At 43.0% G+C, this 24773-nt stretch overlaps 2 protein-coding genes across 3 annotated transcripts in view; one reads left to right on the top strand and one right to left on the bottom strand.

Moving 5' to 3' along the window:
- The window catches only part of IQGAP2 (IQ motif containing GTPase activating protein 2), a 219853-nt gene that overhangs the window by 142778 nt on the left and 52302 nt on the right, over positions 1–24773 (top strand). For both annotated transcript variants that reach the window (XM_074952699.1, XM_074952700.1), the window contains 2 exons: positions 8983–9073; positions 23610–23774. In XM_074952699.1, the coding sequence (XP_074808800.1) occupies positions 8983–9073; positions 23610–23774 (256 nt within the window). The remainder of the gene's footprint in view (positions 1–8982; positions 9074–23609; positions 23775–24773) is intronic.
- Positions 1742–6060, bottom strand: F2RL2 (coagulation factor II thrombin receptor like 2). The gene is made up of 2 exons (XM_074952702.1): positions 5615–6060; positions 1742–3526 (listed from the first exon to the last, which is right to left on the bottom strand). Exons 1-2 carry the CDS (start codon positions 5676–5678, stop codon positions 2436–2438), a joined length of 1155 nt encoding a protein of 384 aa, XP_074808803.1. The 5' UTR covers positions 5679–6060; the 3' UTR covers positions 1742–2435.

Below are 24773 nucleotides of genomic sequence, written 5' to 3'. Positions count from 1 at the left end.
CACCTCCCACTGAAACTTTTAGTGTGAATGGGAGCTGGGGAGGATAAAATCTATTAGGGCTAGTTTTAAAAAATCCGTTGTGCATGCTTGTCATTGTGCACGTGATGTTTCTTAGTTTATCTCATCCTGTCATGGTCACTTCAAATATTTAAGAATGTGGTGTTTATGCCATAATTGTGCTAAAGCGGTTATCTGAGCTGAGCAGGAGATCTAGCCTCTTGTTTCGGGGACTAGGGATGGATGGGTATTTTACAGCTAGAAGGAAAGCTGGGGCTTTTGTCACTAATGGGAGGGTTGAAGCATTGACAGTTTTCAAAATAAATTCCTGGAAATTACTTCTTCCTGGACCCTCACATTGCTTAAAAGTAAACTTGGTTTTTTTATGGTCTTTATGATCCCTTTAGCTTTGACACCATTCTTTTTTTTTTTTTTTTTTTTTTTTTTTAGTCATAATATTACAGCTTGCTGATTGTCTTCCTGATATGCTACTTAGGATAAACCATCTTAGTGGGATACAAATGTGGGCTTCCACATAAAGCTGTGCCTTGGCTAGCATCAATTTTAGGGATTGTAAACAGATGAGCATAACTGCTTTCAGAATGTAATTGAACACAAGATTAACTATAGCTTTTGGCAAAGTGTTTAAAATGTATTCTCAAGTATTGTATGTCAATCATGCTGTACATTCCTAAGCTAAATTATGGAAGCTTTTTCTGCATGGTACTTAGTTTATAGCAGCATATATAAATACTTTATCTGGCCATCTGCAGTAACTACAATGAGGGCAGGTCTTAACGTTTTATGGAAGCTGTATTGGCTTTTGAAGTAAACCTTTCACTTGTCCCAATTCTTATAAATTATGGGGGTATTCTGATTAAAAACAAACTTCATCGTAGTTCAGGACAAGAAATTTTAGAGTATTCAGCTTAAAATTTAGTCATCTTAAAAAGGCACTGAATGTAGTTTTCAAGTACTTACAGCTGCCCTACTGTCCCCCTTCTATGGGCAAGTCTACATTGTGGAGTTAAGTCAACCTAAGTTACACAACTCTAGCTACATGAATAACATAGCTGGAGTTGATGTAGCTTAGTTCGACTTATTGCAGTGTCTACACGAGAAACTCTCCCATCAACTTACCTTATGTTTCTCATTCTGGTGGACTATTGGAGTCGACAGGAGAGTGATTGGCAGTCAATTAAATGGGTCTTCACTAGACCCGCTAAATCGACACCCCGGTGGATCGATTGCCACAGCATCGATCCACAGTAAGTGTAGACAAGCCCTATCTTCTTTTCTTGCTTTTTGAAGTCCTTTCTCTGCTACTTTTAAATGTGCTTTTTCTCTCCTTTTGCTCTGTGGAAAAACTCTCAAAAAAGCAACCCAAATCACTAATTACTGCAAAGGAAAAAGTGAAACCTTTTTTTAAAAAGGTACGTATTTGAGAACGCAATCTACTCAGTCTCATAAATTACAGTAATTTTAGGTGTTGCTTGTAACAGTGGCAGGTAAACATTTTTAGACAGATGTGATTTTAAGTTGTCTCCTTTTTAAACAGAGAAGACTATATTCAGTTTCTTCAGCCATTTTTTATTTTATTTGGCCTTTTATTGGCAAAACCAAAGTTCAATAAAATGCAGCATACTCACCGCCCCTGCCCCTCCCCCCACCCAGAAGAGCTCCTGTTCATATAAACAGATGTTACCTACAATTTAATTGTCATCCTTTTAAGTATGAGATGTGGAGGTTAAAAGCAAGTGTCTGATTTGCAAGTATTAGGTTGGACTGTACCTGATTTTCATAACTCCAGTACAGTGGTCCTCAGCCTGTGGGCCACCTGTGGCCCAATTCGCACACAGTTGCAGCCTATAAGTCGCTTTTCTTCTTACTGCACTTCAAAAGTGAAAATGTTTCTATAGAGGGCAAGATAGAAATCCGCATTGCTACACATTGATCATAAGTTAGTGGTATTAGGTATTTTCAGGGTAGCCAACCCAAAGTTTTCAAATATAGTGATACTGGGTTAAAAATACCATTTGAGTCTTATTTGCCTTCTGCTGTTGGAGCTTTTAGGGTTCACCTATTTGGGCCTTTCTCCATAGCAGTGAGGGCTAGAAACTTTAATATTTTTTTAAAAATGAAAACAGGTTCTCACCTGAATCAGGAGCGGTGGCTTCAAGAACAGCACCAAGACTTGTGGTAAAATTGCAAGAGTTGGCAAAACTGTATTTTTAGAAGTCTTTTTAACATAAAATTTGGAAGCATGTAAATCTTAAGAAGATGCTTTTGAACTGCTTCTTTCTTTTTTTCATTAAAAAAGACCAATTAGAATTTATAAAACAATAGTTAATTGAGGAGTGTGTTTTTTTTATTTTGATGAATTATCAGACATGTATATATCTGTCACAAAATAATAAATGTTGGACATTTAATTTAGCTCATTCTTCTCTGGATATTTTAACCATTGTGAGATAAACATTGGATTGCTCTCTGATTTTGGATGTCAGATAGTAAAGGAATGGATCAAGGCAACTGTTTAAACTGCTTAGAGACAAAGCAATAAGATAGAAAAAATACAAGCCATCTGTTTTGTTGTAGTAGTAATTAACATGATGGACAATAAGTATGATGTTACTTGGTGTGAAGCAAATGGCAAAAATCATAAGGATCAAGAGACTTATTTTAACATACCAAAACCACTTCTGGTCATAAGTATTGAGTGTTTGAATAATTGAGATGTAACAAAAAATAATAATGGTCAGTGGTATTACAAATCCAAAGATTGCTAAGGAGATGAAGTAGTAGAATTGGAATGGTGATAAAGTTTCACAGGCATTATGTACATCGTGGCAGGTGAAGATATTTAATTGTTCCAAGTAGTAGCTTTGCTTCATTATGCAGAATGGCAGCATGTACAGGAAAACAATTGTCCACACAATGCCACATACTAGTGTTGCATAGGTACGCTTTGGTAGACTTTTGTAGGTGAACGGATGAACAATAGCCACATAACGACTGATGCTGATGCACATGAGGAGTAGAATGGAGCAATACATATTGCCATAGAAAATGGCAGTCGTAGTTCGGCACATTATTTCTCCAAATATCCAGTTGTTTCCATTGAGATGGTATGCTATCTTGAATGGCAGTATGATACAGAATAGAAAATCTGATATGGCTAAATTTGTATAGAAGATGGCAGTACAAACCGATCTGATTCTGAAAAACAGCATCCACAGAGTGATGGCATTTGATGGCACACCTAATAAAACTACAAGAATATATGTTGCAGGTACTAGTTTGGTGCTCAAAGAACTACTAAGGTACTCCATTGTGGTATTGTTAACTTTCAGAGTTGAGCCATTTGACTTCCCTGAAGAGCATTTGCGTTCTTTGTTATGAACAGTCTTTGTCCAGCCTTCTATGTCAGAAGGGGGAATATAATCGTAAGTCCCTTGTGGCATTCCATGAAAGGTCTTAATATCAGGCACATCTTGACTTGTGGAGCTGTTCTCACCATGTTTAGAATCTAAGATTTAAAAAAAGAAAACAACTAAAACATAAGATAAAACATAAAACTCTGGACAGAGTCATGATGTATACCTTTTTTCTGAGAGAAATTAGTGCAGCTCTAATCTGAAGAATGATTCTATAAAAATGGCATTGTGGGGTACTGTGTTGTCTCCAATTTCTGTATCGTGTGGTATGGCAAACCCCTCATAATTTTATTTATAAATGGACTCTCAGCCCTGATTACTCAGCTGGACTTGATCAAGCTGCATTCTTTCTGTTTTAAGAATAATCATCATTTTTTGATGACAGAATTATGCTTATGACATCTGTGCAACCTCATGTCGCTAGTGGATTTTCACAGGTGTAACTTCTTGAAATTGATTAACCATGCTGATGTACAAAGAGAGAATATAATTGTTGATTTGCATGCCCTGAACTGTTGGCTCAGCAGTGCAAACAGGAATAATAAACAGAAACTTTTGTCACTTAAGCAAGCACATATGACTATGTAAAAGGCAAATATGTTGAATAAGATGGTGCCAGTTTTACATACCCATTTTTCAAATTAGAACTACACGTAGAAATGTTTGCCCTTTATCTTTACATACAAAATCTTCCTTATATGGTATTCAAACACCTAAGAGGCTTGTCCCCACCCTTTCTTTAAAACAAACAAAAATAAAAAATAAAAAACTAGCCACTCTGGCTCTTTACCTGTTGGCTCAGAAGGCAAACCAGATTCCCTTCTGTTAGCATGAAGAAGCAATGCTACTCTGAAACGAATGATATATAGCTATTACTCTCCATTGTTATGAGGCAGGGTAGCTATAGTCTTAAGTACTGAAAATGGAGCTGATCATCTGTTTTTTATTTCTGATTCTACAGCTGGCAAATCTGTCTGCTTCAGTTCCATCATGTGGTTATCCTTACTGTGCAAAGTGCTTTGGAAAAAAAAAAAATGTATGTGAAAGGTGCTATGATGGTAGCTATTGATTTACTTGCTTGCAATTCATTACACTTTTGCAGATAACTCTGAAAATGTCACTAAAGTAAATATTCTCTTACTATTTAGACAAAGATTAATGGGCATATTTAGCCTCTTCTCCTAATGTCAGCAATCCTGATAAGGCTTAGCGTAGAATTTTGTAAAGAAGTGCTAGTACCAAAAGTGTGCAAAACAATAATAATCCTACTTTGCACCTATATAACATCTTTCACTTGAATCATGTAGCCATAATAAAGTTTTTGCTATTGGTATAATTAGAATCCTAGCTCCAGAATTCTGAACAAACTGTAAGATGTAGAGCAGTCCTGTCTGAATCTTTGAATCCTAGTCTTTGTCCTAACGTGACATAACTAATTTCTTCTGGATAAAAAAAATATACAGGAAATATCACGTAGGTCGAGGCATTGCAGACGGTTAGAATGGGCAGCCATGATAGAGTATGCATAGGTAGCAGATATGATTAAGACTGTGCTATTTTTAGTCACATCTCTGGGCATGGCTGCCCTTTAAAGAGACTGGTGTCAGCATTTTTTAAATAAATAAATACAAAAACAATTAATCTTCATAGAAAATGCCTAGTTCTGCTCCCACTGAAATCATTGTGTTTTTCCCATAGTCTCCAGTGAGACTCTGATTAGGCCCAAAGTTTTGGAATGGTGACTTTCCCTAGGTATTTAGGATACAAATTTACCCCCCCACCCCAACTGAGTTTTTTTTTTTTTTCCTTCTAGTGGTACCTTCTTGGAAGTGTTAATCCTGTATTTATGATGCCCTCTTTCTATGCAGAGGATGTGATCCCACAAATTCAGTACTGTCACATCACTGTAGGAACAAGTACTGTAGAGGAAGTGCGTTATGTAGGAGATCACATTTCAGTAAACACAAAAACAATTGCCTTTTGTTTGTCAATTAGCAAAACTATCAAAGGCCACTGTGGGGAGAAATAGAGCAATCAAAATCTGCCTCAGCTGATGTGGTGCATCAGCCTGCTGAGGGTACTTGTAGCTGACAAAAGCATCTAAAAGATAAGCACAATGCTCATGGTACCAGCTGAAATATACAGATAATATAAAATACAACTAGAACCAGAGGGCTTACCTCTTTGCCGTAGACTTGAGGACAGAGACAGTAATCCAGTTATAATTAAGACCAATGTTTTCATTGTTGCAAGTTAAATCCAGTTGGAAAAATAATGCCTCTTTAATTCAGTTGAAAAGGTTTTTAAATCCACATTTTTGCGTAAAAGACCTTGGAGTTTTACGTCTGCCATCCAGAAGCATTCTGTGTGTACAGGATTTATAGTAACTAACTAGTTTGTTCTTTCTCTAGTACAGCAATAGGGTGTGACATCTGAATGTGTAAATACACATGACTCAGTTTCAACCTCTGGCTGATACGGAAGAGATTAAATTACTTTAACTTCTGTAATTTAACTCCTAATTTACCATGAACATGAAGAGGGGTGGTTGTTTTTTTTTTTTTAAGGTCTTTCTGTACTTTGTTGGAATTTGTACATAAAAATATTCAGAAGAAAATATTTCTGCTTAGAATATTCACAAAGTGTTTGACACCTGGAGTCCCCAGTCAAAGATCAGACCCCTGTTGTGCTAATATGTACAGAGATGTAGTAAAAAGAAAGTCCATCTCCTAAAGGCTTACAAACTTGGTTAATTACAAGAGGAAACAAATGCATGGTGTTGGCAGGGATGGGGAAGGGAGGATGAGGTAACAATGATACAACCATGTTTCACACAGACTAGCTGGGTTCTGCTCTATCTTGTCGTCTGCCTATCAGTTACCAATTGACAGTGGTCTGTAGGCTGTCTGTCCTGTCCCGTCTGCTTTGTTTAAACAGTTCCTATCCCTGACCAGTCTACATCTTTAGGAAACTTTACACAAATTTATTTTTTAAAGTTTCCTGTGTCACATGATGAGTGACTAGCTTCCAGCAGACAACTTCAAAATGTCTTAGCAACATTGGCTGGCTTCTAACTTACTGGTAAGATTAGAATAACAAATTATTACCTGGCCCAGGAGCCGTATGCTTACCAGCATTATAATAATTCTGAAAAAATCTGAGATCCTGGGGAGTTAAAATATTCCATGCCTCACTCCCCAATCCCAAGGTTCCAGCTGAAGTTTAGTGACTCTTACTGACTCACCCTTTGATAATACTCTGAACAAAGTAATTTTGATTTGTAATAGCTGCAACATACACCTCACAATGAGTGTGAGGTATAGTTGATTCCGCTCATATTTGTAAGGCATTTCTGTTCTGAAATTTTTGTCCTCCTGCATAGCTTGTTCCTAACTTGACAGTTTGGTGGGAAGTGAAGTGTATTTTGAGTTTAATTAAAGTTTGTTTGGATGGAAGATCTTTGAACCTGATGCCAGAATTAAAATATTGTGAGACTGTTGTATTGTAGTTTTTTTATAAGAAAATAAGCAAACAGTAATGCGTTCTGCAAGCTTACAGGTGTTTCCTCTGTAAATCCTCATAGCAAACTTGGGGAGGAGAAGGAGAGAGAAAAATTACACTAACTTAAGAAAAGGAGTTGACTTTTTGTTCCTGCTGTTTAAGGCTCAAAAGTGGTGGGAAAAGTGAACTGAAATGCAAATTGTGTTCACAAATGCTTTTTCTGCATCAGTTTGTACTCTTCCCCACTATTATAATTGGGATCAAATGCAGTTTACTATAAGAAAATTCATGTGTAAATGCCAATGCAAAAACATTCATGTGTTGTTCATGGATAGAGACATTCTTGTCACACTTACCACACAAATATCTGTTCCACTTTTCTAATGAATGAGCGTTTACACATCGTCTCTCCTCTCATTACCATTACATTCGCAAAGTACAGATTCATTTGGGTTTTGGCTTGAAATAAAATAAATTAAAATACTGAGATCCACCGTCAAACTGGTTCGCCACACAATAGGCTATCTTAGCATTCCATCCCTATGTGACATCTTCCTCACTTTCATTTTTTATAGGCATGTATTTGTACAATTTTATATCTTTGCTAAAGTGACATTTATGGGTTTCATAATCTAATGTAACTCGTGCTTTTGTGTTTCTCTATGGAAAGTCTCCCTGTGTTACATGAAAATTTTCAATATTTTTATTAGCAGTTACCATTTATATCTTCATTAAGCAATGGAAGCAATTTACTTCTGCAGTGAGAGGTTGACTGTCCTCCAAACCAACTGCTGACACTGTAACATTGCTTTCCAGCTAGTTGTTAATGGGTGTGGACTTTGATTCCTGAACACTGAATAAGACCATTTAAGTACCTCCTAAATCAGTCTTCCCTGCGATAGCATCTAGCATTTTTAAATTGGTTTTGGCAGTAGTGTCCTCTGGCTTTACTACTTCTCTGATATCCCAGGCATTAATTTAAGACTTGCGTGCTAGAAATTGTGCCATTCTTTGAGATTGTGGGGGGAAAAACAAAATCCCAGATTTCTGGTGTACAGTTACTTAAGTGATGAATACACTAGAAACACCTTAACTGAGCTTAATTTCAGTCTGACCTTGCTAGGGTCTCTTCTTTTGTGCTCACAATTCTGCATGTTAAATCATGCCTGCAGTTATTTACTTCAGTTTGTCTGTATATTTAGGCACTTAAACCTCCAAATGCCTAAGTTCGGACTGCAAATTTGGGGCACACAAAATAAGCTGTTTTTGAAAATTTGGCTTGTCTTGCATGTGAGGTAAAATTAGATAGTCTGTAGTTATAAAAATAATGCCTGCCCTGGTATATACTTCATGTTTCAGAAAATTCAGAATTAAAGCAATCTTTGCATTAGTAAATCTGAGCTCTTTCTGTGTGAAAGTTCATACTGATATTTTTCTTTTTACTTGTCTGTACATATGCATGATTTCCAATGAAGAGCTTTGAAAGAAAAGTTAACTGTTGGTAACCTTCTATTGGATTGATGCCATGTCCTTGAGGAATCCTATTGCTGTCTGATGGTCTTACTGAATGCGCCTGTTACTCTGTTTACTGGTGAATTATGGAAATTGAATTGTCACTCAATTAACTCTGTTCAGAAATCTAGGTCTGTCTTCAGTAGAATAAAACTACTATCCAAACTTTCACATGTTAAATGGAATTTTGCATTTTGGTGAACATCTACTTAACTGTGCTGAAGAAAAGTATGTTATCTAAACTTTAGGTTTTTTCTGTAAAAAGAAAAGGAGTACTTGTAGCACCTTAGCGACTAACCAATTTATTTGAGCATAAGCTTTCGTGAGCTACAGCTCACTTCATCGGATGCATCTTTTTTTCTGTGATTTTTTTTAACTTGTTCATTGCTAGGTTCAATACAGTCAAATTAGGTTTAGTGTCCTCAGACTTTCAGAGGGGCTTTCTATCTAATGAAGCTTTAATAATGTGTGTTTTCAGACTGAGTTTGACTAATTGTATTTTATGTATAAATATTTCTCTATTCCTCTCTCCCAGGAATCTCATGATGAGTCAGCAGTTCTCTGGCTAGATGAGATACAAAAAGGAATCAATGATGCTAATAGGAATATAGAAAAAGTAGCAAATTGTAAGTATCAACCTGAATCTACATTGAAATACCATTTTTTTTTCAGGATAAAGAGACCAGATTTTTAACTCTTTTTATTCATGTACACTTCAATATGTTGGCTAAGTTAAGTTACAGTTAATTATTTTTAGGAAAACAAAATATACTTTTTTCATTACAGTAAGATTGAGGATGTTTAAAAATAAGAATTAAATGTAAAATAATGTAATTAGATCTATCCAAAACAGTTGTCCTTTTGTCTTATTTAGTAATTTTGGAAATTAGTATTACCCAAAGTAATAAAAGAGCAAAGATTTCAAATGCTAATAATACATTTTCACAGAGCTGGTGAAATACAGTATATTAATCTCCCTTGCATAGATATGAAAATAGATTCAAGGAGGGAATGAGACAAGTGAAGCATTTCATATGAGAGATTTTACTTGTTTGACAAGTTTCTATGTGGTGGTAGAAAACATTTGAAAGGAGCCCTGTGTATAAGTCTAAGTCCTGACCTATGTTGCAAGACTGAATTCCTACATGGTTACAGCCTTGGTTAGTCAGATTTCTTGTTTCATAACAATGCCTCTTAACAAATGCCAGTAAATTCTCCAGCTTCGTCACATGCTTTAATTTTTCAAAGTATTTAAAAAAAAAAAAGAAAAGCTTTTTTGGTGGCTAAATGACTATTATTTCAATTCATAGTGCAACAGTTTTCTTTAAATCTGTAAGAAGATGGTAGCATGAGAAAAGTTGGTTATGCTATTGAACCCAGGGTATGTATAATGTCAAAACTTTTTAGAAGACAGAGTACAAACAAATCTGAAGGATTTATAAATACATGTGCAAACTGTACTGGAATTCCAAATCGAGAATGCTGCACAGTAGTGAAAGACTCAACTGGAAACAAGAACATCAGTTTTTTGACAAACATATGGAAATGCTGTGTGAGAAATGTCTTGAAGGGACTCTTTCTTTACGGTTATATTCCTGAACATACAGAATGTGCTGAAAAAGGCTTTTTTTTTTTTTTAAAATTAAATCTCGAATCTCTTGGTAATGTGAAATGCACTTTGGTCACTCTTTGGCACAGTAAATCCCTTACAGTCAAACTTCCCCCAGCCAAAGAGACTTAAATGGCATTTTAGGGTGAAGCTTCCATATTTTAAGATAGTTTTAGTCAATATTTTTACCTAATTCTTGCAGTATTTTGACTGACTTGATAGGCTTTATTTATTCTGATTTGTCCTGTACTTTTGTGGTTGATAGAAGTACTGTATTTAAAGCTTTCATATAATAGCTCAGTTTAGCCCATTACTATAATTTTAATACTGAGGGCATGTCTGCACTTACCTCTGGAGCGATCTATCTACCGGGGGTAGATTTATCACCTCTAGTGAAGACGCGATAAATCGAGCAATCTCCCGTTGACTCTGGTACTCCACCGGAGCGAGAAGCAGAGGTGGAGTTGACGGGGGAGCAGCAGCAGTTGACCTACCGCAGTGAAGAAACCACGGTAAGTAGCTCTAAATATGTTGACTTCAGCTACGCTATTTTTGTAGGTTAAGTTGTGTAACTTAGACCGACTTAGCTCGCGCCCCACCCCCAGTGTAGACCAGGCCTTAGTATATCAAAAGAATAACTTCTAAATATTTTGATAGACTTCCTCCTGCTTTTTCTTAAGTTTTCTCCACAAAGACCACTTTCAAGTACTATGGAAAGCTTAAGTGTCATTTGCCTTATGAAAAATTATTTTCAGTCGCATTTCAGGTTATTTCTAATCTCTGTCAACTGGCCACATAGTGCAATTTGTGGAGCATTCTTTCATCTGTATAACTAGGATTTTGCTGCTATTCACACTTATTTATTTTTAACTATACTATGTTCATGTCTCAATCAGTTTAGAATAGAGTAACTTGCTTTGAAATAGTTTGTGTTACTCTGTTCTTCGGGTGCTTGCTCATATTGATTCCATTTTAGTGTGCGCGTGCCCACTTGCACAATTGTTGGATACCGCTGAGGCAAAAATTTCCAAAGGACTAGCTGTGGCGCCCTCTGGAGTGCCACGCTCATGCATTGGTATGAGGCGCCGCTAGCCCTGCACCCTCTCAGTTCCTTCTTATCACCCCTGATGGTTGGCTGAAGCACCTTCCTCTTGCCTTGCAAGAGGATAGCGGTTTCTAACAGCCCATTGACTGTCTCTTTGTATATAGTTGTTAGTACTTTAGTGATTTAGAGTTAAGTGTTCATAAGTTAGTCTCAGCAGGAACTTTGCCCCAGGATGGAGCATGCCCCGTTTCCCCGGGCTTCAAATCGTGATCATCCTGCAACAGGCCTATGCCTGTCAGTGACCCCCATAGCAGCTTCTTGAAGTGCTTGGGAGAGTCGCACATAAAGGAGAAGTGCAGAATCTGTGTAAACCTTCAACCCAAGACTCAGAAAGAGCAGGACATCCATCTAAAGGCCCCCCTCAGGAGGCTGCACTTCACCCGACATCGGTGCAGAGCACCCCACCGGCCGGGTTCCTCTTGGCACAGTTCCCCCTCGCTGCTGCCCAAGAAACGACAGAAGAAGCAACATGGCTCCCCAGCACAGACCAAGGAGGAAAAGGGGGCAGGGTGTTGGCTAAAGAAGCCAGTTCAGGCCATACACCTGCCTTGGAGCTACAAGGGGGTACCGCTCTGGCCGGACCCCCTAGCCCACCCAGGGTCCGCCTCCAACTCCTGGGAGCGGTAGGGGACCCCCTGCACCTACTAGTGCATTCAATGCCCAAGGCCTTCCGGGCAGCTAGGGCCTTCTGGTGGGCCTATGCCACGCCCGGCAGCAGGTGTGGCTAAGGTTCCTCAACTCAAGACCAAGCTAGTCATGGGGCCACCTCAAAGGACAGTGGAGCACTACAGGTCCCCAGAGCAGAGGCATAGTTCCCTGGCTATGCAGCCATGAATCCCGACTCTGCAGCCTTGATCACCGGCCAGACAGCCCAGATCCCTGGCACCTTGTTCATGTGGATCGCCTGTTTCAGGGCACCAGTCTCCGTATTCCTGGTACTGGCCTGCCTCCCGCCTGAAAATGCCTCAGCACAGGTCCTCATCCCTTAGATGGCCCTCAACGCATCGATCTCCACTGGTGCAAGACCATTCACTGCCACGGCACCAGTCCCCATCATCCTGGCACTGTTCCTTGGAAAGGCGTTGGTTGCTGCCTTCCAGGCACTGGTTCCCCGCCAGACTCAAGCCTCCCCTGCCCCACCACGGTCTCCACAAGGTGACTGGTCTGAGTCGGAGCAGGAGTTTAACCCCTCGCCAAAGAAACACTGATCATCTTCGGCTCTGGAGATCAGCATGGCACCTACGGGGGCCGCATGGCAGCTGGGCCACTGGCCAGCCCAATGACCTTATTGGAACCCTTGGGCCGTGTACCACTGGCACCGGGCTTGGAACACTGTGCAGACTCTGACATGGGGTTGGAAGAGCAAGTGCAAATGCCAAGGGAGCCGTCCCCAGAGTGGGAAGGTGCCCCAGCCCCTCTCCCATGGTGTCTTCAGCGCCAAACGAGGCGGTGGTGGGCACCTCCCATACCAGCCCTCCCAATGACTTTAAGGAGCACCAGGCCCTACTCAAAAGGGTAGCTTCCAACATGAGACTGGAGGCCGAGGAGCTGGCAGAGCAGTCGGACACCCTCTTTGACATGCTATTGGCTGCAGTCGCAGCCCGGGTCTCGCTACCAGCCCATGAAGGGGTTCTCAGGATTGAATCATAGAATATCAGGGTTGGAAGGGACCTCAGGAGGTCATCTAGTCCAACCCCCTGCTCAAAGCAGGACCAATCCCCAATTAAATCATCCCAGCCAGGGCTTTGTCAAGCCTGACCTTAAAAACTTCTAAGGAAGGAGATTCTACCATGCTAAGATGCTAAGGTGCTGTGGCAAACCCTCTCATCTATTCTGCCCACTTCCAATGGGCAGAAAAGAAACATTGTCTCCACTAAGGGGTTTGAATATGTTTATACGCACCCGCTCCCTGGGTCACTGGTTGTATTGGCAGCCAACAAAAGGGACAGGCAGGGTCAGATGAGTGCCACACCTAAGAGTAAGGATGCCCAGAGACTGGACTTTTTTGGAAGGAAAATGTATTCAATGCCCAGTTTCAGGTGTCCAACCACGAAGCCTTGTTGGGGAGGTATAACTTTAATCTGCGGGACTCCCTCAACCACAGGACCTTGGCCAAGAGTTTGCCACAATCCCGGAAGGCAAGGCAGTGGTAAGGGGCTCCCTCCAGATGGCCTGGGATGCTGCCAATTTGTCCATCAGAGTTATTGCCTCAGTGGTGGTAATGAGGCACAGCTCCTGGCTACAGTCCTCAGGTCTGTCCCAGGAGATGCAGTCCTCCGTCCAGGACCTTCCATTGGAGGGCACTGGGCTTTTCTCGGAACTGACTGATGCGAGGCTGCATGGCTTTAAAGAGCCCTGCCATTCTGCACTTGCTGGGCCTCCACATGCCATGGACAGTGAGGAAGCAGTTCTGCCACCTAGGTCCTGGGGTCCTCCTCAGCAAAGTGTCTACAAAAGAAAAGAAAGAGACCAGGGGAAAGGGTAAATGCTGTCGCCCCTCTTTCTCTAGTTTGCTGACACAAGTCGGCTGTGCGAGACACCAATGGGGCCACAGGCTGGCGCTTTGATGGTGCACTCAAGGACAGCGCCTCAGTAGAATTCCAGGATCCACCTTCCTATTCTTTCCTCAACCACCTGCGTCCCTTCCGGTCAGCATGGTCACAATTAACCTTGCACCATTGTGCTCAGTATAATATCTTTCGGCTACACCCTGCAGTTCTCAGCCACCCCTCCCTTCCCCATCCCTCTTCAGGGACCCTTCTCACAAGCAACTCCTCGTTCAGGAGGTGAACCTCCTACAGCTGGGGGCAGTTGAGAGAAATGAGAGGGAAAGGGTTCTACTCCTGCTATTTCCTAACCCAAAAGCAAAAGGGGGCCTAAGACCCATTCTGGACCTGCGACACCTCAACAAATCTCAAGAAGTTTCACGTGGTCGCCCTAGCCTCTATCATCCCTCCCTGAATCTGGGAGACTGGTACGCCGCCCTCAACATTCATATCTCCATCTTCCAACAGCACACGGTTCCTTCCTTTCATGGTGGGCCAATGCCATTTCCAATTCATGGCGCTACCATTCGGACTCTCAATGATCCCAAGAGTATTTACAAAGTGTATGGCACCCAGTGGCTGCTTACCTGAGGTGTCAGGGTGTTTTAGATCTATCCATTCCTTGACTGGCTCATGAAGGGTAGGTCTCAGGACCAGGTGCAAAGGAGCCTCGATATGGTACGTTCCCCCTGTCATGAAGTGGGCCTGCTGATAAACGAAAAGAAATCGATCCTGACACCGGTGCAATGCATAGAATTCATCAGAGCGGTACTAGACTCCATGCAGGCCAGAGCCTTCCTCCTGGAGGCCTGTTTCCAAGCTATGGACGACCTGATCTCACATGTGAGCGCCCACCCACTCACCACTGCTCGCACATGCCTGAGGTTGTTAGGCCACTTGGCAGCCTGTACTCATGTGGTGCAGCACCTATGGCTCCACCTCAGAACCCTGCAGGCATGGCTGGCGTCAGTCTATGTCCCCAACAGGTATGATCTAGACAGCATAGTCAGGATGCCGGATCATACACAGTCATCCCTGGAATGGTGGTTAAACCATGGATCGGTGTCGAAGTGGGGTCCCTTTCATGGCTCTAGTCCCATCGGTAGCCCTGGTCTCCGATGCCTCAGACTTGGGTTGGATGACTAACAGGACCAGGGCCGCAAAGGGGAGTGCCATGTATTCTACTCGATTCGCAGGATTGACAGAGGCTCCCTGTCCAATGCCTTTTTGCTCCTGTGGTTGGGGGCTCTGCTGTACACCTTCACACCAGTGCCATTAATCCACAGAGTCCTCATGAAGATCAAGCAGGACAAGGCAAAGGTAATTCTGATAGCTCCAGTGTGGCCTCGCCAATGCTGGTTCGGCACCCTGCTGGACCTCTCGGTGGCAGCTCCACTGCAGCTACCTCTCTGGCTGGACCTGCTTTCCTAGAACCATGGCAGGCTACTGCACCCGCACCTAGCCGTGCTGCGCCTGACGGCTTGGCTGCTGCACAGTTGAATGTGGAGGAGCAGGAGTGCTCTGCTTATGTCCAATAGACCCTGTTGGGCAGCAGGAAACCCTCCACCAGGACGACCTACCTGACCAAATGGAAACTGTTTACGTGTCGGGCCTTGGACAAAGGTCTTCGGCCCAAACAGCCCTTGCTGCAGTCGATCCTGGACTATCTTCTATATCTCAAGCTCCTGGGCCTGTCTTTCGTCCATCAAAGTCCACTTGGCCACCATTTCAGCCATCCACCCTCCATTCCAGGGCAGGTCAGTCTTTGCTCATGACGGTCCAGTTTCTAAAGTGGCTCTATCCTCAGGTCCATGATCCCATCCTCCTTGGGACCTGAACCTTGTACTGTCACGGCTCATGGGGCCCCCCCGTCAACCCGTTGGCCTCTTGCTCCCTTCTTCTGCTCTCATGGAAGGTCTCATTCCTGGTGGCAGTAACTTCAGCTCATAGGATCTCTGAGATTAGAGCACTCCCCTCGGAGCCGCCCTACACAGTGTTCTACAAGGACAAGGTTCAGCTGCGGCCGCACCCAGTTTTCCTGCCCAAGGTAGTTTTGCAGTTTCATACCAACAAGGACTTTTACTTACCGGTATTCTTTTCAAAACCTCATAAGTCAGATGAGGAACGCAGACTACGCTCTCTGGACATCGGGAGAGCGCTAGCCTTTTATATCGAAAGGACTAAGACATTCCGTAAGTTGACGCAGCTCCAGCTCTTCATCGCGGTGGCAGACAGGATGAAAGGCCTTCCTGTATCCACCCAGAGAATATCATCATGGATCACTGACTGTATCCATTTTTGCTATGAATAGGTGAAAGTGCCACTGCCAGCAATTGTAACTGCCCATTCAACCAGGGCACAAGCCTCGTCGGCTGCCTTCCTGACCTACATGCCGATTCAAGATATCTGCAGTGCTGCGACCTGGTCATCCATCCATATGTTCACATTCCATTACGCGATCACCCAGCAAGCCCAGGGTGGTGATGCCTTCGGTAGGGCAGTCCTGCAAGCCACACGACCATGAAACCCAAGCCCCCCTCCGGGGATACTGCTTGTGAGTCACTTAGAATGGAATCGACATGAACAAGCACTTGAAGAAAAAACGGTTACCTATCTTTTCGTAACTGTTGTTCTTCGAGATGTGTTGCTCATGTCCATTCCATTGCTTGCATTCCTACCCCTCCTATTGGAGTTGCCAGCAAGAAGTTGCCAGCCCTACGGATACTGCTGAGACACAAAATTCCAAGAACTGTTCTGTGGTGTGCGCACACCTAGAATGGAATGGACATGAGCAACACATCTCGAAGAACAACAGTTACGAAAAGGTAGGTAACGCCTTTTTTCCTCTACCTCTTGTATATTGTTACTTATTCAAATAAAGCAGCCTTCCTCAGGCAACAGAAAAGATCAAACCATATAAAATGCTGATCAACTATATGCAATAATGAGAATGGAGCACTGAGCCAAGCAAGAAAGAATAACAGATTACTAAACTCTTATATACAGGAATTTCCGAACTAAAATGTATAAATAAAATTGTAAATTACCCTATCCTTATATGAAATGCTAAAGTAGCTTTCTTTTACCTTCAGCCTGTCTTGGGACCTGGAAATGATATCACTAGCAGTCAGCCCCCAGCTTGACCTGCTGCTCCTTACTTGAGAGGGAAAAAATTAGCTTTAAACGAGTCCAAGCCATTGCTGTACATGCCTGGGAATTTGCTCCCAGTCCAAGCAAAGGATCAACGAGCAAAGGTTTTAGAATAGGTATCCTGTAAATTTAATTGGCAACAATATACAGTCAAAGCTGGTTTATCCAGCACTTCACCAACCGGAAAGCTCTCTAAACCGGCATTTCTGATCTTCATTGAAATTCCGGTTTATAGTCTGGTTGGGGCATGGGAGGGGTTTTGGAGCATGGGCTCTGGAAGGAAGTTTGGATGTGGGAAGGGGCTCAGGGCAGCAGGTTGGGGTGCAGGGTGCTGAATCTGGGGGGCACTCACCTCGGGCAGCTCCCTGCAAGCAGTGAACTGTCCCGGCTGCTCCTAGGCGGAGGCTCAGCAGGCAGCTCTGCACGCTGTCTGCGCCCACAAGCACCACTCCCACAGCTCCCATTGGCTGTGGTTCCCAGCCAGTGGGAGCTGTGAAGCTAGTGAGTGGGGCAGGGGCAGCACACGGAGACACCTACCATGCCTCCGCCTAGGAGCAGCTGGGATAGGTTGCCGCTTGTAGAGAGCCGCCTGAGGTGAGCACCCTGCACCCCAACCTGCTGCCCTAAGCCCCCTCCCGCATCCAAACACCGTCCCAGACCCCATGCTCCACACTCCTTCCCATGCGCCAGCCCTGCACCCCCTCCTTCACCCAAACTCCCTCCCTTAGTTAACCTATATTTTTCACTTACTGGCACCCCCCATTCTCCCAACATACCAGATAAAACAGCTTTTACTGTAATTACCGCTGATATGTGGTCATCAAATGTCTTGCCATTACTGAATTTTTTTGATTCCACCTTCAGTAGTTGTATTTTGTTTGCTAAAGATCAACCTACTGTCTTAAATTAAAATGTTCCTTGGATGTTGAAAGCATAGAATAAAACAAATCTTTGTAGTATTGAACGTGTGGCTAGCTACTGAAGAGGTGTAGCTCTTTAATGTTGCTGAATTTGATGCTGCTATTGTTTTTAAGATTAACTGAACGTAGTGCCTTGATTTAATCAATCAGATGTGCTTAAAACCTTGGGAGGAAACCTTAACAGATCAAACATCTGTGAAAAGCATCTGGCTTTTATTGTCTGAGAATGGCTCAAATGCATGTATTTACCCACACTGAACATTCTTGCACTTGGGAATTCTGATGTCTCCTTTGATGGGGATAAGTGCTTTTAATGAATCTGTGAGGCGAAGGCATGAGAAACATGAAGAAAAATCTATGCACAAAGAAAAATGGATCTTTAAAATTGTGAACAAAGATAAGGAAAAATTAGAGAATGAGACTGGAATAGACAAGATTGTGTTTACTCGTTTAGGAGCAATATAAATATTGACGTTCTAAAGGTTATATAGTTCTGTGCTAATTAACACACCAACATTGTATCACGTTGCTAGATAATACTAGAGGCATTATTATGCAATAAAAAATCTGACTAACCAAGGCTTGGACTATGTGGGAACCAGTAAAAAGATACAATATTGGACTTTTTCATAGTCTGTTTTGTTTTATGGCACCATGTTTGTATTAAATACATACCTTGAATGTTCATGAGCTTTGACATTCAAAAAAGCAGGATTTTCAAGCAATAATTTTTTTTAGCAAGTCACAAACAAATGTAACCTTTTTTTAAAAAAAAGTCATTAAGGCCACTGCTCAGCATGGAACAAAAGAAGTCAGTGGAACAAATAATATCCATATCCTGCAAAGGCAACTCAGTGTCGTCAATTTTCTGATGAGAAATGTTTGGGTTTACAAATTTCCCACGAGGAATGTGACCCTTTTAGAGCAAGCGTGCTTTGTTTGAAGATGCTAACACCCACTAAGATCAAATGATCTGGACTTGAACTCTATTTTCTTATAATCACATTGAGAATTTTCATTTTGACCCATAAACCTCAGGGAGGCTTTTTTAAGGAGGCAAACAAATTAAAGAACAGGGCATGCAAAAAGTAAAGGCAAACTAAAAGTGTAATATTAGCCATTGTTTTGAACAAAAATTTAACTGAAGTGTTTGACACAATTTCAGTAAAAGGGATTTATGTAGAAAAGGAATCTATTTTTGAAGAGCGGGTGGAAGAGGATGTCGGTAACAGCATAAAATTGAAGAATGAACTGAGTGATGTGACGAACCTAATGAAACAGGCATTTTTTTTAGAAGTCTTGAACTTCTTGTAAGCTTAGTTTTGTGATTTTGTTTACAGATTTCCACATAGATGAGAGAGTAGTAAAATATTTTGATTTCATGGTATAATTTTGACAAACATGACATCTCACGTGAAACTGTCCACATTCACAAAATACTTTGTGGAACTTGTGTATTCTCTTTTTAAAAATCTGTATATCCTATAAAAATTGACAATTTTGGAGAGTGTTGGAATGGGCTTTTCTATTCACACCACACTTCATCAGGTGCTTGGATTGACTTGAGTTTAAACCATTTTATTCTATTTTTGTGAGCGGGAGAGTCACAGGGTGAACTTGAGTCACAGTTCATTTTGCTCCTATGACATGAACTAGCAAAGCCGGTTTTTTTATACCTGGCATGCATTGCTAGCAGCCACAGAAATCCTGTGTTTTGGGAGAGTCCACATCACAGGAGTGAGCTGATCTTTGGCCCTCTTAAAGGTTCAGTTTCATTCTGTGACAGGACTGCTGCATTTTGTATATCTGAGCCAGTTGTAGGGTCAGGGGAAAAAACACTGGTGGTGGCTAGTCCAGTATTTGAGATTCTAAATACTAAGGGAACTATGGGGTATACCTGGGAATTTTTTGCTATCTTCGAATTGGTAAGTTTTGCTGTTTAGCATAGTCTTACCATGAAAACAGTCCCCGAGAGGGGAGAATTTTTTTGTTGTTCTAAAGAGTTGGAGCAGCAGCAGCTCTATGTTCAGAATCATTTCTCCAGAAGCAGCCCCCCTGTCAATGTGCTATAGCTAGGTGCAGGAGGGCCAGTCACAAAGTATGGTATAACTGCCTCAGCTACCTGTCATACCAAGGCACTCCTAATGAACAGTGTTAATGTACCGTACCTAACCTACTAAACCAAGCAGTTGGGGACAAGGACAAGCCGGGCCGGATTAACCTTTTGTGGGCCTGGCACCAAACACATTTGTGGGCCCCCATGGGGGAAAAGGAGCATGGCTTGGGGAGGTCAGTCCCAAGAGCCAAGGGGCCAGCCAGGGGCAATGGGGCATAGCATGGTGGGGCCGGCCCTGCTCCACCCAGCCCAGTACAAGGGCACTGTATACAAACCAGCAGTTGCCAATGCACACTGGCCCGCCCAGCCCTGTGCTACCAGCATGCCCCTTCCCCTCGCGGGTGGGCCCACATACGACTCCCTATGCCCAGCGTCCCCTGGAACTGCTGTGCCCACCAGCCCCTCACACAGACCCTCCACCACAAATGCACAGCAGCCTGCACACACACACACCCCCCCCCGACCAGCACCCCCCCCCCCAGCCTCACCACTACTGCCCAATGCACTTCCCCACAGCCCACCACCACAACTACACAGCACCCCACTCAGACCCCCCCCCACTGGCCAGCAGCCCCCCCTCACACTCTGCCTCCTGGCCACACTCATCCGCCCTGCTGGAAGGTGACAGTGTCTGCCAGGCTGAGCTGGCAGCGCAGCCGGGGCTGGTCCAGTGGCAGGGTGGGGAATCACTCCGGACTCTCGGGAGTGGCGCGATTAGCCAGGTCAGGGTCTGTCCCCCGCCCTGGCCGGACTCCCTCAGGACCCACTTGCCTGAGATAGGATGACCATATGTCCCTGTTTGGCCAGGACAGTTCCCTTTTTAAGCTCTGTCCTGGGCATCCTGACTTTTTTGACAAAAACGGGAATTTATCCCGTCTGTTGGCAAGAGCAAATGAACAAATGCCCAGTTTACCAAAAAAGTCCGGTGCACGCCCCTAGTGGGGCATGGAGGAACGTGTGTGTTTGGGGGGGTGGGGGTGGCGACACAGGCAGCAGGGCTTGGGGGATCAGCCCCAGGTAGAATGGAGTTTTGGGGGGCGGGGGGTTAGTGGTAGTGGTGCAGGGAGCTAGGGCGAGGGAGGACTCAGCCCCTGGCTGTGGCTTGGGGAGCTGTGGGGGAGGGGTCAGCCTCAGTGGTGGATTTAGAGTTAGTAGGGCCCTGTGCTCGGTTTCATTTTTGGGGCCCCTCCTTGGGACCCAGCCAAGAAAAAGAACATTCTCTCTTCTCTTCCCCCCCCCCCGGCCCTGTTTTTCATTTTTTCCCCTTTATCCTCCTCCTATAAGTAATAGCAAGTAAATGAAAATAACATGAAGTACCTTGATTGTTTCTGTAGTCTAACTTATTTTTCCACAGACCACTTGATAATTGCCGAGGGTCTCGGCAGACCATTTAATGATCTTTCCAAATATTGTTTGTACCATTAGCTAACTATTGTAAAGCGCTTTGGATAAGAGCGCTTTATTTAAAAAAAAAAAAAAATAATAAAGTAATTTTGGGGTGTGGGGTCTGGCCAGGACTTAGGATGCGGGAAGGGGCTGGGGGTGCAGGGTCTGGGAGGAAGTTAGGGTGCAGGAGCAGCCTGGGGTTGGGATGCAGGGTCTCACCAGGAGTTAGGATGCAGGAGGGGGTTCAGGGCTGGGGCAGGAGGTTGGGGTGTGGAGCACTTACCTGGGGCAGCTCCTGTTTGATGCAAGGGGTGCAGGTGGTGATGTGGGGGAGGGGGGTGCAGGAGCTCCCATTTGGTGCGAGGGGTGCAGGTGGGCATGTGGGGGGGGGGGTGCAGGAGCTCCCGTTTGGTGCGAGGGGTGCAGGTGGGGATGTGGGGGGGAGGGTGCAGGAGTCAGGGCATGGGGTGGGGGACTGGGTACATGTGGGGGGTGCAGGAGTCAGAGCATGGGGTTGTGGGGGGGCATGAAGGAGGTGCAGGAGTCAGGGCAGGGGGCTGAGGTTGTGGGCTGGAGTTGTGGGGGTGCTCCCAGCCCCCCGTCCCGTCCTGTCCCACCCTGCCCTGAGAGCGGGCTGGCTTGGCGCCCCTTTGGAGCCTATGCCATGGCACCAGCAGCACCATTGTAAACCCCGTTCTGAGGACAAGCCTGGCTACGGAGACCAGTGTTGCTGTTTTTGTTGAAGATTTGTGTCAGCTCGCTCACACAAGGACAGTTCCCAGAAAACATAAATGATAGTGAGAGGGTTACAGGTTCAGATGAGGAATGGCAGCCAAAAGGCTAAGGGTGGAGGGAAGCCCGCATCTTGACGTATTGGTAGGGCCTCCACTTCCAGTGCTCAGTAAACAGCAGCTGCAGTAGTACCTTCTGTACCAAGCTACTGCTGTTGCTGTTTGGATTTTCTGTCTTCTCATTGCTGATATTCTAATGCCAGTCAGTGGTGGCATGGCAGACTAGGCATGATCATCTCTAGTCTTGGAAGGGTCTGTGTGCCATGCATAGGTCCGTTTCTTTTAAATTTAGACAAACAGTGGGCTCCTACCTGGTGGAAAGGTTGGGTGTGTCTAATCTTGCTGTGGGTTTCTGTGTTGTCTTGCATACACTTTGCCTGCTCTCAACCGAATACTTACTTGTTTTCAGAGTGACAATGAACCTCTTTCTCCTTCCTAGCCTAAATTTCTTTATACCCTTTATATGGCCCTTTTCTATGTTTGGTTTTTGTTTTTTGTTTTTGTTTTGTTTTGTTTTTTATATATATATCAAGTTTACAAAAAAGCAATCTTTCAGTTTACCATATTTTCACTTGCTGACTTGGAGAGATGTCTTGTTGGGGGATTATTTTCTCCATCCTGTAAACTGTTAGCTCTGACACTGCAAATCCCTCCTGGGTCAGCTTTGTTTGGGGTAGAAGTATGTATGCAGAAAAAGGGCAGGGGAGGGGAATATCCTACTTCAGCTTTGAGCAGGACATGTGTGCAAGTTAAGAAAATCGAATATGCTACTTCAGTCTAATGCACAAGTTGTGGCAGGCAACAAGGGAGTTGGTGTCAATCACTCATTTCTCCTCCAGATTAATGGCCTCTGAAATTTGGGTCAACATAATATATGTGGCGGCATAGGAATAGATTTGCTCACACATGCTGCTTTGCATGTATCTTGAATTTAACTATTTGGGAATGCCATGATAAACATTGAAGCATGGACTGCTATGTCTGTAACTGTCATAAACTTGAAAGCTTGAGTGAATCTACCTCTTAACATCTTTATAGGCTTTGCTATAGTTGAAATTCCATGGAAAATGACACTTTATGGGGTACAAATTTTTCATTTTATTTCAGATGAGAAATTTCAAACTTTTGCAAAAAGTCAGTTGCACACAGCTGCTAGGCTTATATAGTGCTGCATGACTGTCTTCAACAAAGCAGCCAGACTTTGTCCCCAGATTTCGCAATCAATATTAACTTATTCCTAACTACACTTCCAGTGCTGGGCAAGGTATCTTTCTAGTCTGTATAATGTATATCACAATGCTGCAAAGTGCACTGGCATCGTACGTGCTGAGTTTACTATCTGAAATAGTTGCATTTACAAATCTCTCACTTAAGAGAGTAGATTGCAAAAAGATACAAGGGATGGTGGTACATCATGTATATAGTTTCCAAAAACGCCAACAGGAAAGTGCATTCTCTAGATCACTGAAATGTAGAACTGTATTTGTATGTTTGTAAAATATAAAATGCCTGACATTGAAATGCAATTTTGTTGTTTAGTGGCTCTTGGAACCTCAATGATTAACCAGTGTTTGGAAAAGCATGATTCGCAACCGGTCCTGGATATATTGCAGTCTCCTAAGTTTGGTTTAAGAGTTGTTCCAGAATGTGCTGAAACCTATTACAAGAACCTTTTAGAAGCCAAGAATTTAAAAACCAAAGAAGGTAAAACCAAATCTCTGCAGTACTGTAAAAGCTTTGAAGGATTAGTGTAAAATGTTTATATTTATATATAGTGCAAATGTATATAAATATTTATATACTGTAACTTTTAATTCTCTCTGTAAATTAAGGGAGAGTTGGAGGAAACTGAGATTTTTTTCCCCCCCCTTATTTGTCAAAGGCTGTCTAAATCTCCAGTTTTGAATTTTAAGGTTTCTCTTAGCACTTATTTATACTAGGAAACTTAATCAGAAATGCATTATCTAACACAATGTTAAATGCTCCAGGCTAAATTCTATGCTGTGCCTTACTCAGAGCACAGCACAGAAGATTGAGGGGTGTGTACATGTCTTAAGCCATCTCTCCATTTCCCAGATTCTGGTCTTGGTTGGGGCCAAAGCATCTTCTGGGGCTGCTCTAATATATGGTAACTTCTCCGTAGCTCTCTATAGGCTACTCCACAGCCCAAAATAGCCACAGTATGGAGCCTAACAGCTCTACTCCCTTTCCCACCCCCAGCACAACCTTACACCAGCAACTGCGAGGGGAAGGCTTCGGCTGCATATATCAGCCCTATGCGGCTCCTGGGTTGGGTGAACTCCTAAGGCCATTGCAGCCCATTTTGTGGCCTCGATGCAATACCAGAGCACTGTACAGGAGCTGCAGCTGGGGTCAGAATCTGGCCCTCAGTGTAAAGGAGGACAAACATTTAAAGTAGTGTCAGCTATTCCGGGGTATTCATGTTAGCCATGACCAGCTGATGGCTTTAAATAAGAAACAGTTGTTTATTCTATATGCCAAGTCTAGTTTAACATCATGTTAGTGAACACATTAACATGTTGTGACATGCCTTTTTCCAGCATAGACATGATTATTTCAGCACATAAGACAATTTGTGGTATAGTTCTCTTGTACTCCTGTGGGAATTCTGTGCCAAAAAAATAAAAATTCTGCACACACTATTTTCAAATTCTTCAAATTTTATTTATTAATAAATAAACA

This window comes from Natator depressus, chromosome 5 (genome assembly GCF_965152275.1).
Source record: "Natator depressus isolate rNatDep1 chromosome 5, rNatDep2.hap1, whole genome shotgun sequence".
Lineage (NCBI taxonomy): Eukaryota > Metazoa > Chordata > Testudines > Cheloniidae > Natator > Natator depressus.
The sequence above is the reverse complement of the archived record's forward strand: the minus strand, read 5'-3'. Positions and strand labels throughout refer to the sequence as shown.